At 43.2% G+C, this 16,594-nt stretch overlaps 1 protein-coding gene across 12 annotated transcripts in view; it reads left to right on the top strand.

The window, feature by feature from the left end:
- vav2 (vav 2 guanine nucleotide exchange factor) overlaps nucleotides 1–16,594 on the top strand; it is a 155,911-nt gene that overhangs the window by 116,713 nt on the left and 22,604 nt on the right. For 7 of the 12 annotated variants that reach the window (XM_037483878.2, XM_037483883.2, XM_037483874.2 and 4 more), the window contains exons 4-9: nucleotides 3,644–3,712; nucleotides 9,599–9,704; nucleotides 9,878–9,892; nucleotides 11,290–11,388; nucleotides 12,488–12,556; nucleotides 13,165–13,265. In XM_037483878.2, the coding sequence (XP_037339775.1) occupies nucleotides 3,644–3,712; nucleotides 9,599–9,704; nucleotides 9,878–9,892; nucleotides 11,290–11,388; nucleotides 12,488–12,556; nucleotides 13,165–13,265 (459 nt within the window). Of the gene's footprint in view, nucleotides 1–2,340; nucleotides 2,382–3,643; nucleotides 3,713–9,598; nucleotides 9,705–9,877; nucleotides 9,893–11,289; nucleotides 11,389–12,487; nucleotides 12,557–13,164; nucleotides 13,266–16,594 lie in introns of those variants that run through there. The other 5 variants (XM_037483884.2, XM_037483882.2, XM_037483880.2 and 2 more) reach the window with 2 other exon arrangements.

Genomic DNA, 16,594 nt, shown 5'->3' with positions numbered 1-16,594 from the left:
CCAAAATGAAAACGGCAGCGTTGGGAAGCGCTCGACTCGGCAAAACATCACCGGGGAGATGCGTACGAGCGCAAAGCCCTGCAAACTACTACGTGATTAAATTTAGCCCTGCGGGACTCCATTAATAACTTATAATATAATGCACATTTCATTGTAGGGGGTCATATGATAGTGTGTGTTATTGCGCTCTGGAGGAAGCTCCTTCTGCGCTGCCTTTGCTCTCATAACGGTAAGTGAGAATAGTAACATAAATCAGAGGAGGCGGCTTTTTTATTATGATTCCCTAATAATAGCACTTGTAATTAGCTCCTGCAAATACAGAGGTGTTTAATAAACAGACATGGAAGAGTTAGCAAAGTTCATGAATCAGAGGAGACTGGAGTTTGCAGGACCCAGATGCCCGAGGGTGACCAGCAGACCTTTTGGCTGTAGCTCAGCATTCATTAACTCTGTGGCTGACGCGCTCTTTCCAGCCTGCTTTAATTAGGAAAAGACCAAGAGCTGGCATCGCACCGCGATCGACACATTCTCACCCCGGTGCTTCAACACACCACAGCTCAGGTTGTGTTAAGGAGAAGCTCATGCTACAATGAGGATGGGTTCGGCCCATCCGCCGGCCCTGTGTGGACTTGAATCAGTTGCTATTTGTGCATCATAAGTGAGCGGGTGTCCAAACAAAGTTCACTGTAAAGAAGCATTGAGATAAAAGTGTTACTGGCAAAAATCCATAAACCAACCTGCTAAATGCTGAGTAGGGAATTGTAATTAACAGTTTTATTGCCTTTTTACCTACAAAGAAAGAAGTCAAGTATTAAATGTATTGCAAGGAAACAAAAGCTTCCTTGTAATAGTGATGATTTGGGTGGTGGAGTGAATACTGAAATGTACATTTTTACGATTTTTTAGACCACCTCAAGCGTTTAAGATTCTTGTAAAATACTTAAACATGTTAATAGAGCTTTAATTACACTTGCTGTGTGAACTACAGTATTTATTGTTTTTTGAGACTTCAGGTCCCTGCTGTTGGCTCTTTAAGGACAATGTAAGAAGACGTGATATCACAATACAATGATACCTGTTCATATGATGGATTAAACACATTCAAGGGGTTTCAGAGAGCCGAGTGCCTTTTATGAGAGCTCTGAAGGTCCCACACTTCACAGTCAGCGTTCTCTCCTTCCTCCTTGTAGCCTGGAGACATTCATTGGTTTATTTTGGGGCTGTGTTCATTGCTGGGATATTATCGTTTGGATATATTGATTACTTCATTAATGGGGGTTTCTGTAGCAATACATAATCAACACAGACACACAGGGAAAGCTCCCTATCAAAAACAATTGCTTCGTATCAGAACAATACAATTACTAAATATAAGGACTCATTTCACATCCCACGTGGTCTCAGCCAGCTTACGGCCAACCTGTAATGTGTGTTTACGTGAGGAATCGTTGGTCTCCGGCCCATCCTGCACACGGTTTGTCGGCTCTTGTAGGATTAGAAGCAAAGAGGTTTGTTGGTGAATGTGCTTTTTTTTAACGCTTTGCACAAAAGGAGTTTGCATCCGGTTTGGCCGTTATTGTGAAAGGAGGCGACCGCTACGATCACGCTCATTTCTACTTGATGCTGCTTGACGTTTTACCAAAATAAAGAAAATACATATTCTACCTCAGTATGAATGGAATTCTGGGCTTGATAATACCCCCGAAGGTGACTTCAGTTTGGAGAAGGAGATATGAAGGTTTATCATCATTCCCAGTCCTGCGTTTGCTGCCTCCTGATTACACAGTCAAACACTTCAGCACACCTCGCACCACGCTCCTCCCCTGAGCCGCAAACCATCGCTGCCCTCTCACTCTCTACTGCCCCGCTCTCCATCCATTTCTTCAATAATGGTGTGTGTGTGTGTGTGTCCGTCCAGTGGCTCTCCTACAGTAAGAAAACCCATCATGTAATCAGTAGTTACATTATTCAGATGGTGGTCTGCATGGTAACATCAATAACAGTACGCTGCAATCAAACCAGCAAACAACAATAACCTCTGTACACTGACACTGCATGGCGTAGTACATTGTGCCACAGAATCTTATCCCCCAAATGTTTTTTGTCGAAAGACAGATGGACGTTAAAGGAAATGGCCTGCGTGCGTCTGGTCCTGTTTTGTGTGTTTCCTGTTTTATTTTGAATATTCTTGCTCTTCACTTCCTCCCTTTGTATGTTGCCCCTCCTTTGTGGTTGTCTGCCACGCCCCTGATTAAATCCTGCTGTGGCTCATCACCTCGTCACTGTATTTAAACCCTGTGTGTGTGTGTGTCCGTCTTAGTGTTGGTTAGTGTTATGCACCCTGCGCTGGGCTGCATGGGCCTGCCCTGCAAAGCATCCTGGTACGTTGCCTGCTGTCGTCTAAAAATCCTCCTCTTTTTTTGTAATACTGTGAATACGTATCCTCTTTTTGTGTCTTACCTGTTGTGGTTGTCCTCTCATTTCTTTTCACATTTGTTTGTTCTCCTGCTCTGTTTTGTTTTTTTAACATTTTTCTTATGATTAAAATCACCATCAAACATGCGTCTTTTCATCTGTGTCAATGTCAATGTTTGCCTCGACCTCGTATGTCACATTGCAGCGAGGTCCCAGGTTTGAGTCCAGCTGTGGGGACCTTTATTTGCGTGCCTTACCTCTTTCTGCCTCGTTTCTGTGTCTCTACAGTGTCACATTAGATAAGAAATCGGCGGTTGAGTTTAACATTGCAAGTGATTTCCCTTTCAGTGACATTAGGATGGTTGATGATTAGGGCCCTTCGTGACCACACTGATTTGTAATGAGCTTCAATTGTGCACAACATTAAGCTAATGGGCTCTAATTTGTAGCAATCAGTTCTTGTGGGGAAAAAATAGCAAACTATAAACACGATTGGCCAAATCAAAATGTAATCACGCACTTTACAATAATGTCTGCAGAAAGCTAATATCCTTAAAAAAAAAAAGAACTAAGTCCACCGTGCTTAATGAGCTAATTGATTAGGCATGCGTTTTTATGCTCTGTCACTTCCCAGGAGTATAATTGTGTTTGTTGACACTCGTGGTGCCAAAATAAGAAAAGCAGAAGTGAGCCGAGAGGAATCCTTCAGGGTGTTGCAGGAGGAGCCCACATGCATCCTTTTATTTATGCTGTTGCCTGCCGTGCATGGCCTAACCAAAATGTTTCACAACAGAAGAACTGTGGGATAACAATCGCGCCTTTTCTGTTTAAAAAAAGAGGCTACTGTAAACGTCATTTTCAATGATTTAATGACGTTGTCCCTGATGGATCTTGAAAGCTGCCCAAACCCCCAGAGAGGATTTATCAGGCTCCCGGCCATCCGTCTGGAAAAAAAGAGGCAGAATTCCTGCCAAAGTGCACCGTGTGAAGATGGCAGTTTCTTTTTTGATCCGTCAGTAGCCGTGTGCTGATGTGTTTTGACAATGTTGTTTTGTGACTGATGGGCTCCTCCGTTTAATAAATCCTGCCGCTGAGCTGCCACAGTGAGAACCTGCTGGATAGGACGCGCCGTGTTCTGACTGGTTATTTTTCTACCTGGGACGCCATGATATGTCCGCTAATATTTTCTCTCTTCCCATCTGTGTGTGTTTGTGTGTGTGTGTGCCAGGCCCTTTCCGTCAGAGGACACCGCTCTGAATGAGGATGATGTGTACAGGAGCCTTGAAGAGCTGGCAGAGTAAGTGTTTATTCCACAACAAATACACTGCACGCACACATTTGTTTTTGCCACTGACCTTGGAGAGACTTAACCCTAAACGTAAACTTTAAAAACCCTTAGCCTTAACCTAACCTTGACTGTGGCTTTTTATGGGCTGTTGAAACAACCAAAACGTCAAGCCAAAACCCTTGAAATTAAATAGGTTACCTTGTGGGGACCCGCTCTAGGAGGGGAGGGGCGGGGGGGGGGGACTCTGCTCTGTAAATATCCAATATTTCTGATTAATTACACAAACGCACACACACAAAGATCATCATCATCAAGAATAACCAATGTTTTTAACTGTTGGCACAGAACATTACAATTTAAAAAGAGATTGCGCCAAATCATTAATCATCAGTATTTGAGGTTCCAGCAGATTAAAACAAGTTGAATGTCTGAAAGTCATTGGTTTTTATTACATTCAGCTCAACGTATGCCTGTATAATGGGTACAAAAAGGAGTGTCTCTCATCATGTTGTGAATGTATGTATCTGCTATGTAACTTCTATTTCCACAGACCTAACAACTCTCTCCCCATCATGTATATAAGACATCTTGATGTGATGTTTCAGCGTGATCGATGACTTTCTCTCACCGCTTCATTACATAAGCGTCAAGCCTTGTGTCACTCTGCCCGTTGCAGTGGGGTCACCGTCCCTGCTCCGTCTTCTGGTGTGGCGGCCTCCGTTGGCTGGTTTGTTGTGTGTGGGTTGATGGGCTTTGGCTAAGTGCAAAAAAGGTAGAACCTTGGACTCTGCATGGGTGACAGCAGCCGCTCAACGCAGATTAATGGAGAGTAATTAGTCTACTGCTCTGAGAGGGGTGTCATTCATCACAGAAAGATAGGAGGCAGGAGAGGAGACAGAAAGGAGGCCATGTGCGCCATCGCTCTATGCCTGATGAATACTTGATTCTCTTCAGGAGAGGAGGTGTGCGCTCTTGCTATAGGAGATGGGTTCCAGCCAAGCAGGCTAATGCTGGATTAGAGTTAATGTTTGCCACACATTTAGCCCGCTAGCTTGGAAAATGGTTACCTTCAAAACGTGACCGTGTGATTGTAATACACTTTAGTGTTTCTATAGCTGTTGGTCACGGTAGAGTCCTGTCACTCACATGGTAGCCCCGCCCTAAAGCTTAGCCCGCTTTATTGTCTGTTTCAACCGAAATAGAAATATCATTTAAAAACTAAACACCATGCAATTAGCGACCGTAAACACATGTCAACAATGTTTACTGAGATAATAAATCAAGAGAGGAGTGTAATCATTTCAGAGACATAGTTTTTGATTATAGGCTTATTTTCCCAACCACAGAACTAAAAGGTTGAAGTAGTTCAAATTATTTATACATATATATATATTTTCTGAAATGGTCAATGGTGCAATGCTGTGCTCTTGGTGTCACCTGTAGGTGCCAAGGGCTTTGGTCTCGTTCAATTAATCATGCTCCTCTGCACCATGGGTGCTCTTGACCTTTTACAAAGAACATGTATGCATTTAGTTTCATCCGCGGACAGACACATAATTGATTCATCAGCAGGTCCTGCACCCACTAAACGTGGACACACTTAGCACATAGGCCACGCCAGCAGTAACCCTGCCCTGAAAGACTTATTAATTAGCCTCAAATATGGATGTATGCATAATTTACCAAGGGTGCATGACAGAACTGCTTGAGTGAGGAAGAGGTCGAGGGGGATCTTTCTGCAGTACATATCATGTTTTCATGGATGCATCTGGGAAGACGAAAAAACACTGACAGTCGATACGGTATCATAAAAATAAAAGCATGTAAGGATTAAAAGAAGAGCAATATTGTCCCCTGAAAACATTTAGTGCAGGGAAAGTAACCCATGTGGAATAGCAAACAATAAAAATCAATATACGGGCATCATTAAGTTCAGTGATAAGGCGACAAAGGATACTAAGTGCAATGGAAAGCAATCCATAAAAATAGATTTTGCGGTGAGGTTTGAAAGCAGAGTTGATGCCAGCAGACCAAACGTTCAATGGAGGACGTTTCCAGCAGCCATCGATCAACCTCCCCTTTTCATCTGGAGCGGCCAAAAGACTTGACCTGGTGCAGGTCTCTGAGGATTCACTGCTCACTAAGGTTATGGGGACTGGTGCATGGCTTAAAGATGCTACTGGCTCAACAGATATTTCAGACATTCCTACATCGCTTGGCCTTAAGTTTAGGTGAGAATGTCTGTGGTTGAATGTTTGGGGGCTTTCCACCCTCTCATGCCAGAATAATTCATGTCAGGTGAGGTGAACGGAGGCTTTAGGCTTCCAGAGGACGGGTGCAGGTATGTGTGTGTGTTGGTGAGGCGTGCTCCGGCTTGATTCCTGCTGCACCACATCTGTTTGCTGCCGTTTGTGAGTCAGGTGGAGGCCAGCCTCTACCTGATTGAGGTCTCCTGGGTTAATGTGTTAAACCCGATCCACACTTACTTCCTCTGGGCTTTGTGATGTCGTTCCTCCTGTCTGGAATGACTCCATCCTGGAGTTGACAAAGCATGAAATGGTGCGGAATGGAGGCGTCGTACAGTCGCCAAGAGACTTATCTCCCTCTGTGACATAGATTTTCCAAAGCAAACACTGTCATAAGCCTTTTGTGTCACTTTGTTGCAGTTTTCTTTTGCGTTGGCCAGCTAGGCAGGGAAACATCAAGTCTTCACAGTGGGTGGAACTAGGCGTCACATTTTAAATTCAAATGAATATTACCACAAAGGGGTTGAGTCTTTTTGGTCGGTTTGTGAGCTGCTGCTTAGAAGCCCCCAGTTTGGCACTCTGGCCATTGCCCGGCCGTGGTCAACTTATTATTTATTTTGCATCATAAGAGAACTAGAAGCTAGAACTGCATTCTAAATGTTAAAAGTTGTAAAACACAAACCTGTCAATCAAAAAGTAGCCAAGCATTAAATTGTATCGGTTTTGCCTCTAAATGGAATCACAGTTTACTAACTGAACTGCATGTTTTATTGATTGAAGATTTGAAAGTGGTGACTGAGACCATAAAATCCTGTTAACAGAGAATAAATCAAGTGAGAAGAAGGCCAAACCTTCCGTGAGTACATGCAAACTATCACAATTTAGTTCTGTAAAATGTATTTGGAGTTTATGCTCATGAGAAGATACCTTCCCGTATTAAAAAATTAGAGCTCAATATTAGTAGAAACCTAATCGGAGAAAAAGTCAGACCTAATTCATGAGTCCCAAGGACGTCTTTTTGATTTTCCATTGGCATGGTGATGCATGTACTTGTACAAGCCCACACAAAATGTATCAATAGGATTCATTGGCGTCCAAGCAACATAAATTGAAGAATACACACTAAAATATCACTAAATCGTTCAGCATCAATGCCACATATCTAAAGCCAAAGCATCCTAACTAAATTCTAACCTTGATCTAATTTTGTTTCCAAGTAGTTTTCTATTTTTCTGTGAATCTCTTGTATTAATGAAGTTTGTTTAGAATTGCTCATTAGTCATGATATACAGCTTCAGCTTCGTTTCGTAAACAAGCTAGGTCAAGTTTCAACTGTATTAACACTATTTTCCCTTAAAACAAATGCATATTGATTGTGAAAACAGACCGTATAGTCACATTGCATGAAAAAAATTCAATCCAGTTAGACTGAATTCAATTTTTTCCCCTTTGATATTTTTTTAATGGGATTTGGGATTATGAAAATTAGACAATGAGCAAAACAGGAGCTATAAATGAAATGGGAACCTTTTCTCTGATCTTTGGTGGTGTAAAGTAGCAGTCTGTCAGTCATTGATTAAAAGCTTTACAATTATACTGAAATGACTGATCGAACCAAAGGAGTATTGGACAATGACAAAGTAACCGACCGGCAAAGACCTGGGGGCTGAATCCTCATCTTTAATCCATGGACTGTTTAACCTTTGACCAGATCAGGATTAATAGCTTTAGTTTAGGATACCATCACAACATTTTTTTTATTACATTTCTTAAATTTGTTCTATTTAATTAAGAATATTAATTCTTGGCCATTCCTACAGCAATTTTATCTTTTCATTTAAAAAACAAACAAAAGCCCCCACAAGAACTCCCCCTCTCTGATCTTTGCATAGGTCACATTCACTTCATTGCGCTACACATCTGTCTCCGGGGGATTAAGGCGGACCGTGAAGTGCAGCAGCATCTTTTTCTGAGCATCACGTCGGTCAGCGTGAAGCGTGCCGTTATCTTCAGGGAGGAGGCCCACGCTGTTCTATCGCGCCTCCTCTGTGCTTAACATGAGCTGCCGTACCTTCATGATGGAGAAAAAGAAGCTTGGCGCCAAAATTGAACCAGGCCACCTCAATTAAAACATCAAACAACCCCCACACTAGCTGGATATTTCAATGAAGGCATTTCTACCTTCTCTGATTTTCAATTCCATATTCATGCACACTGAAAGGAGAAATAGTCTGAAAAAGATGACTGATGTGGCCATGTCACAGTGGAGAAAACCCTGTAACCTGTTTTTTTTCGATTTTCCAACCCCTGCTCATAAATCGGGTTTTAGTATATTCATGAATCAATAAATCTGGAAAAGTCGTTACACAACATCCCATTTCAGAGATGTCAAGGTGAAGGTGTTTTGGTAAATGTTTTGCCACATTAGAAAAGTAGAGAAGTATTTTCCTGGTAGACACACACACACACACAGATACATGAGGCACTTACCTCCAATCAGGGCCAGGTCAGAGCACAAACAGCCCCCGCAATGTCACGCTCAAGGACGTTTAAGCAAGCTGGAGCCCCGCTTCTCCTCTTCTGAGCAACTCGGAGACAAATACACTCTGTATCGCATCTATATTCATTCCTTTATTTCCCCAGAATACAACAAAAAAGGTAGCAGTGAAAAGAGTGTTCGTAAAACAGGAAGTTAGTTATTGCACCTTTTGATTCGGCCTGCTTATTAAAACTGTCAAATGTGAAATTCCGGTACTTTAAAAACCCAAATCACAAACACATGATACACCTAGATTGGGTGTGAGGATATTCTCTCTGCATATGTCCATTGAGTTATGGCTTAAACATGTTAGAAAATGAATGCTTCTTTAAAGTTGACATTAGTATCTACGCACTCGACTCATATCTGTCTTTATAGTGTTAAGTTGCAAACAGGAACTGCTTATTACTGACATACTTTTATTAATGCCGATTAATGCCCAAATGTAAACCACAAGGAGGAAGTAGTGGTCACGGGTCACTGAGATTCACCGCATCACACTGACAGAGTTTTATTTGGCCTCCAATTCATTTTAGGTGAAAGTGTTCTTTAAACGAGCAAGCGGCTGCTGAGCTAGAACCCTGGTCTACTAAAATACTTTTATTTATTAAGAGTGCTTAATCATTTATTTCCGTTAAAGCCCTCTTGTTGATGCTACATTGATGCCAAGGCGTGTTGGTGCCTGGGCATTTGATTCTGCCCCAGGGCGTTTCCCCGAGCAAATAATTGCTTTTACCGGACAAAAGAATATGACGTGTGGGCTTCTTGAGCAAGAGGGTCCTTCCCCAAAAGATGCTCCCCTCCACAGCGACTGGCAGTGCTCTGTTCGCCGCTTCGCCCAATTAAAGTGGCAAAAATACCTTGAATGGAAACGCCGCTCAATAATGCATCTCAGTGGAGGTTTGTGAATACAGGGGGGGGGGGGGGGGGTGCGTCCGCTCGCCTGGAACTCCGGTCTCGCTCTGCAGGAAGGGCCTGGGAGAGGTAACGAGCGCGTGCTGGTGTGACCCCTCAGAGCCTCTCTGCTGTCGGAGCACTTTAAAATGAACATTTCTGTGAGTTAGGTTGTTCATCCACCTTGTGTGCGTGTGTGTGTGTGGTTTTCCCCAGTGAGCACGACTTGGGAGAGGATGATATCTACGACTGCGTGCCCTGTGAGGACGATGGGGACGACATCTATGAGGACATCATTAAGGTGGAAGTACGACAACCCATGGTGAGTAAAGTGAGACACAGCTGGTACTCATCTGGTGATCATTAGACAATACTTAGTACCAGGAAAGATGCAATGATGCAATGTGTCCGCATCTTGTCACATCTCAAGATGCACAACTGGTGACTTATTTTGACTTATCTGATTTTTGCTGCTTTGCCTCTCCTATGCTGCAGATCCGATACATGCAGGTGAGTGGTGCTGTGCTTGTGACTCACCCTTTCAGCTAACTCCCCCGACCACTTTCATCTAAAACAAACTCATGGCACCCCAAGAGATCATTGAGCCGTGCCAGTGGGGCAGAGGGAAGCTCCGTAATGAGCTGGGTGACTGCAGTGTTAACATGCGAGGACCACCGGCCGCCACAAGGAAAGCCCGAGATAAATAAACGCTTTCCTGCTGGGTTTGAGCCCTGCTTCCTATTACTTCCTGGATCGAGGCGTTCACTAGACTTGCATGTCTAAATTGCTAATCCCAGTTTTTGTATTATTTGCAATGCTTTTCAACAGCCAAATTTGTTCCAGATGGCTTAGTGAGTCACTCCACAATCAGGCCTGCTGAACTCACTCCCACAACATAGGAAATCCCCCTAGAAATGAAGCATCTCTATGACCTTCTGCCTCAAGCATCAGTTTTGGACCCAGGCACAGCGTGTCAAATTTCATCTTGTTACACTCGTACATTTTCCACTCCAAATAAATGCACTGACAACATAACGTCTTGGTTGGGCTTTGGAAAACGGGGTTTGGGTTAAAATAAGTCTACTTTTCAAATAACTGCACTTATTGCCTAACTGGCTTTTGCAAAGTCTAGAAGTTGCACAACAACACTACATTATAATAACTCAACATCAATTGCAAACGTGTGTGTAGACCACGCTAAATGTGGAGGAGCCGTATGGTGCTGTAGCTCACTGATTGTGAACCTGTTTCTGCAGACCCTGTTGAAACACGGGCCGCTTTAGATGGTCGGATGCATTTTTCCTTTGCTGTATGAAAATCACATAGAAGATCACATGTGTTTCTGCCATGCACTACGTGGGAAGCGGGATTGATTGTGAATAAATGATCCTGTTGAAATAGAGTAGAGCGGACTCTGCAAACCAGCTTGGGTCATGTAATCCATCATGTCCTCATTCAATGCTATTAATGTTTCATCATGGTCGCATGATGAATTGATTAGGAAAAGTCTGCACTGCGTTATCTAATACAGATAATGCAATTTCATAGATTACGCAACTCTACCAGGGGAAATGAATAGGAACCATTGATCGCCTGTTCATGTCCAAAATACAACAGTGAGGTTTTCAAAATACTGATAAGAATATTTCTGTTGGGAATTGATTAAAAAAAATTGCTACTGTTATGGACCTACTTAAAAAAAATGTTGATTCATAATCAATGTGAAACTGGCATCGACTTGAACTCAATTTTGTAGGAACATCATGTAATTCCCTGCAATCACAATGACAAACGCCGGCGGGCCTGATTCTCCGGGAACAAACGTGGTCCTGCAGCTTGTACGAAACATAATCAGTGATCCCCAATCAATTATCCTGACTAATTATATTCCTTTAATCTCACCATAGAAAATGGGTATGACAGAAGATGACAAGAGGAATTGCTGCTTAGTGGAGATCCAGGAGACTGAAGCAAAGTACTACAAGACCTTGGAGGACATTGAGAAGGTGAGTGAATGTGAAACGTGGGGTCGCCGTTACCTCTGGTCCGTTTGCCCTCGCTGCCGTCTCAGGCCTGTGGGCCAGGTCCCAGCCTGGAAATGTCAGCTATTCGCGCATTAATTGGAGGGCGTAAATGTCACAGGAGCCGATCAATGGGTTTGTTATTGGCTCAGCTGGAGACCCCGATCCCTGGGGCTTCCAGAATAGACACGCACATCCCAGCCATTAGACTCTATTGTTGCTGTATGTGGACGCAGAGTCCAAAAAAAGAACCGCTTACACATTTATACATGTTTAATCAACTAATATTGGAATTGGATTATTGCCTTATTTCCTCCAGCATCTTCCCACTGTTGCGTTCTTCCCCGTCCCATCACAGGTTCTGCTACACAGTGGTACCGTTGGGCCACTCTGAGGCCGACAAAAGACGACAAACTCTGTGCGTCCGCACAGCTACGACGCGTGTTGTGCGCGCGATGGGTCACGAACTCGCACACACACACACACGCACCGTCTCTCGTTGTTGGGATCAGCGCTGCTAACACATCATTTTCTGCGTTGACGGGTTTCATTCGCGGTTTGATGGGGCGCCGCAAATCATCCGCGCTGCTAATTTCATTAAACTGAATGTGCCTCCTGCGTTGGCCGCGTCGGCCCCATGTGATACTAAACGGGGATAAATAACCCTCTCATGATCAGAGGACTCGTTAGGCTTAATTGAGTTGGGGTTAATAAAGCCTCATTTCTTCATTGCTTCGTAGTTGATCTATTTGTTATTGTTTATGATGATGGAATGTGACAACCCTAAAACAATGTGAATAAACCCACTAAGCCGGTTTCCTCTTCTGTGAGCAGAAGTGTAGCAAAGGGGAAAGCTTCATGCCATCAACTCATGGCAGATACCGTGTTTTATCCTGAAATCAAATAACCTGCGCACCCTGGAAACAACGATATTGTGGTGCAGAACAGATCGTCTGAAAGCCTGGCCAGAGCGTTATTGGATTCTATCCATTCGTTAAAGACAGACCGTTCTGGGTAGCGTATTTGTTTCTCAGGAGGGACTTCTGTTTATATTTGAGCTTTTTTTTTGTCTGTTTCTATTTAGAATTACATGATCCCGTTGAAGCAAGTCATGAGTCCACAGGAAATGGAGGCCATCTTTGTCAACCTGGAGGTGAGTAGCCGCTCAAGCAGAGAGAAATAATTCCATACAGCGAGCCAGAATGTCCAGCACTCTAAGTGAATAATTCAATGTATGTGTGGCCGGATGAAGGATGGGGGCCTGTTGTACATTATGGATGCTAAATTTCACACTGGGATGTGCGCTGCAATTCTGATGTCACGGTTAAAGGTTCTCGTCACAGGGGGGGGGGGGAGAATCACAGTCGTCTATGTATTTGAATCTATTTTCTACAACAGGCCAATAGTCAATGGACAAAACCTCAACATTTCAGGTTTAACTGGGAACATTTGGTAACCCTTTATTTGGATGGTATTCCTACACCATGTATTATTTATTCATTTAAAGCAAGTTTTTGTTGTTAACGCTCAACTAATGTTACACAATGTTGCAGAACATCTAGGTTACCATGCATTATATGTAGTAGCTGCACAATCTATCCATCTATATATACACAAATATATATATATTTGTACAAATATACAAATGCAGCTATATATTTACATTATAATTACATTATAAATGATCCACTATTGTATAATGGATGGATACTATTAATATGAATTCAAAATGCATTAATATTCCTTTTGATGTGCCCTCAGGACGTAATAAAAGTCCACTTTGCCCTCCTGCGAGCCATTGACCTGAACATGGTCAGTGGAGGAAGCGGCCTGGGGAAGATCTTTCTCGACTTCAAGGAAAGGTTAGTGAGCTGATGTGTCGCCTCGTTGATCCCTGCATCCCTGAGCAGATGGTTTTCGTCTTCTGGCTGCATTGTGTATAAAAAGCCACTTTTAGTTGAGATTAGTCAGTAATGCTGCATCATTGTGAGCGTCCACCGATCGGTTCGCTGGATTGCTGCTCAAAACATAATTCAAAATAAAAAGAGACCAATATTATGTACCAATTTCTACAGACACAAGTCCCCCAAATGCAGTAAGAATAGTTTTGACCTGTATCTGCAATTCAACAGGTTTCAAATGTTTGATCAAATGTGTCTTCCTCCACATGATGAAACAAATCTCCAGCGATCGACCATGAATAAATGAGATGGAACTTTCATTGGTGCTGGTTTTGCTCCCATTCTCACTATAACCAGTTTTCCATCGGCACTATAATTTAAAACCCCTATATTGATACAACACGTACTGTTTAATTTTGTATCTTAGTTTTCCTTTCAATGTATTCATTGCTACCTTTTTATATAGTTATATAGTTTTAACTGAATTCTTTGGGATGTGTTTAATTTATTTCAAATGATTCTAACTGCACTGACACTTGTTTTAAGAAAGGAAGTTCTTTGCAGAGATGGCGATTTCTGTGGTGTCTTTATTAAAAACGCTCAGCAGAAGTTTATTGTTAGAAGGGGGTTTCCTCCCGGATCCCCATCAGACACGTGGGGATCGTTTTTATAATGTGGAGCGTTGATTTGCCTCTTCACAGGTAATGGTAATGATGCTGGCCCTGGTTATAATTCCATACAGAGCCTTGGATATGCCGTTCTCCTTGCATGATGAAATCTGAGTAACATGCCACATAATGCGACATGCAACCACTGTATGTAGAGGCAAAACTCTTAACCCCAAGCTGCCCGTCAGCTGTGACTTCGGTGGGTGTGAATGATGTTTCTGGTAGGCATGGAACTATGAATGGGTGAATAATGACGTGGAGTGTTTACCACTGGGGTGGATTTTTCTTCCTGTTTCTATTCCACTCGCAAAAAAACCTCTTTACCTATTCCACTCCAAGACAAAATGCCTCTCATCCCAACGTGCAACGTGTACAAAAACTGACCTATTGTAAAATGATTCCTAGTCATGTGATGAATATAGTCTTCGATCCCGCTGGAGTCCCGTGACCCGCAGACTGTTGAAGGAGTGCGAAGTCAGAAGTTGGCATTTCCTTTGTATTGTATGTGTTGGGAGGGGTTGAGATGAAGGCTCTTTGCATTCTAGTCAAGTTCTTTCACACCCTTATCCAGGAAAACAATGTATTTATGGAAACTGAAATGTCATTGCTTACTGTGGCATTAAGATTTCTTTCTTTAGAACTAAGTTGGCCAAACCTTGAATAAGAGCCGCAGGATGAAAGTGTACATACAGTCTTCTCCCTTGTTGTTAACCTTCTATCTGACAGAAATACGCAACATTTATCTTCTATTCATACACAAATTTGCTGATGACATACTGTTCTTTGTTATTATTTATCTTTCTTGACATTCGCAGCAATGAGAAGCAGGTTATTTTAAGAACAGGGTTAATTAGATTTGCAGATTCTCTGCGTCACAGGCTTTGACCGTGCATGTGATTGACATGTATACCGGGCTCATTAGAAGCTGCCGTGGTGTCCTGTCTCCGTGGCGATGAGCTGAAGGGGCCGGGGGATTTGGACTTGCAAAGCAACCCTCTCATCAGGCATCTTGGCAATTTTTCTGAGGATCAGGCTTGGCGTGATTCATTTGGTTATCTATGCTTGTAAGTCCAAGTGACCTTTACAACAATGTGCTTGTATCTTTTTTTTGTTGTTCTCACGTGGGTGCGAGAGATGAAGAGCTTTTCTTCTTTTTTTCTATTGGCCATTGAACTGAATGCCATGCTGAAAATGTCACTGGTTTAACTCTTCTACATTTTTTTTTTTAACAGCCAGAAATGGGCTGAAGGGAAAATAGACCCGGTAGGAGCACTACAAACTAAATGGGCATCTAAGTGCCCTCTTGTTGATATCCTCATTTTCGACATTCCCCCGACCCATTTCCGGAATAATCGTGGTGTGCTGATATCATCGCAGTCCCTGATCACGGCTTCACCAGGAGCCTCTCCGTCGGAGGTCTTTGCCATTTGCTCCGGGCTGGATAAGTTGAGTGGAGGTGAGGGGGTCCCAATGCCATGTGTCAGAGAATATTAGCTGGCTGCACGGCCTGTCACTTCTGCTTTACCTCCAGATTGGCTCGGCACGGAGAGCTCCACGAGGGCCCGGGTGAAAGGCCCGGGGCGCGGTTAGTCAAAATTGCATTTTCTGTGAAATAACATGCACGACAGCCGCCTCATTATTCGAGAGGCCGGAACAACAGGGCGACATGACGCTGCTGAAAAGAATTTAAACAAGCACGTTTTTACTGCACCAGCAGACTCCAATAAAGGAAAAGCGGTCTGAAAACAGCTCTGTCGTGTCGAGGTGGCCGAGTAGCTTCTCGTCTTCATTACAGCCAGTTTGAAAACTTCTTGTTCAGTCTCTCTTGAAGGCTGTGGGCCTTATGTTTTAGGGCTGATTGTCTCTGTTTCCGCCTCTTGGTGCAAATGCACATTTAAAAGTCCCATTTTATGCAACGCCATGTCTCTGGAACACCCTGAGGGAATTTATTTAGAATTTGGCACCAGCGTCCACTTAAATTCAACAATGAACTGGATGGAATTTGATGGTCAAAGGCCCCGGGAAAAACCTTGTAGAACTTCATTACAGCTGCCACACGGACCTAATTGCACCCAGGGATGAACTGATTTGATGTTTGTTTTTTTTCTTCTCTTATGTAGAAGACAGTATGTTATTTTGCCATGTTTCCAGTATGCATTGGAGGGGATGACTGGGCATGGTGAGTCGGTGATGTGTTCAGACGTGGTGTCAGGTTAGAAGTGTGCTCATCAGCGTGTCACAAACGAATTATGCACGGCGGCGCCAGGGGTGGAGGCATGCTGCAGTGTGCTCGCGTGTCATCCGCCCTTTTGTTCCACCGCCTATCTGAGAGAGGAGGACAATCCTCCAGCTGGGCCCTCAAGCCTCAGACGAAAGGCTGTTATTAAATGGGTAGAAGTGTAAATTAATTTGATCCACCAGCGTTTTACTGTCTTTTTTGTTGTTGTTGTTGAACACACAACTTATTTTGTCACATATCTCCACAGACACCGTGGGAATCGGCTTCTGCCTTTAACCCTTCCTGGTATTAGGCACAGCTGGAACTACACAGTGCCTGGGGAGCCGGATGGGGATCAAGGGCACCGCAATATGGGTCCATATGAGGACTAAACCGTATGAGAC

The sequence above is a fragment of the Pungitius pungitius genome, chromosome 18, assembly GCF_949316345.1.
Source record: "Pungitius pungitius chromosome 18, fPunPun2.1, whole genome shotgun sequence".
Classification (NCBI taxonomy): Eukaryota; Metazoa; Chordata; class Actinopteri; order Perciformes; family Gasterosteidae; genus Pungitius; species Pungitius pungitius.
The sequence above is the reverse complement of the archived record's forward strand: the minus strand, read 5'-3'. Positions and strand labels throughout refer to the sequence as shown.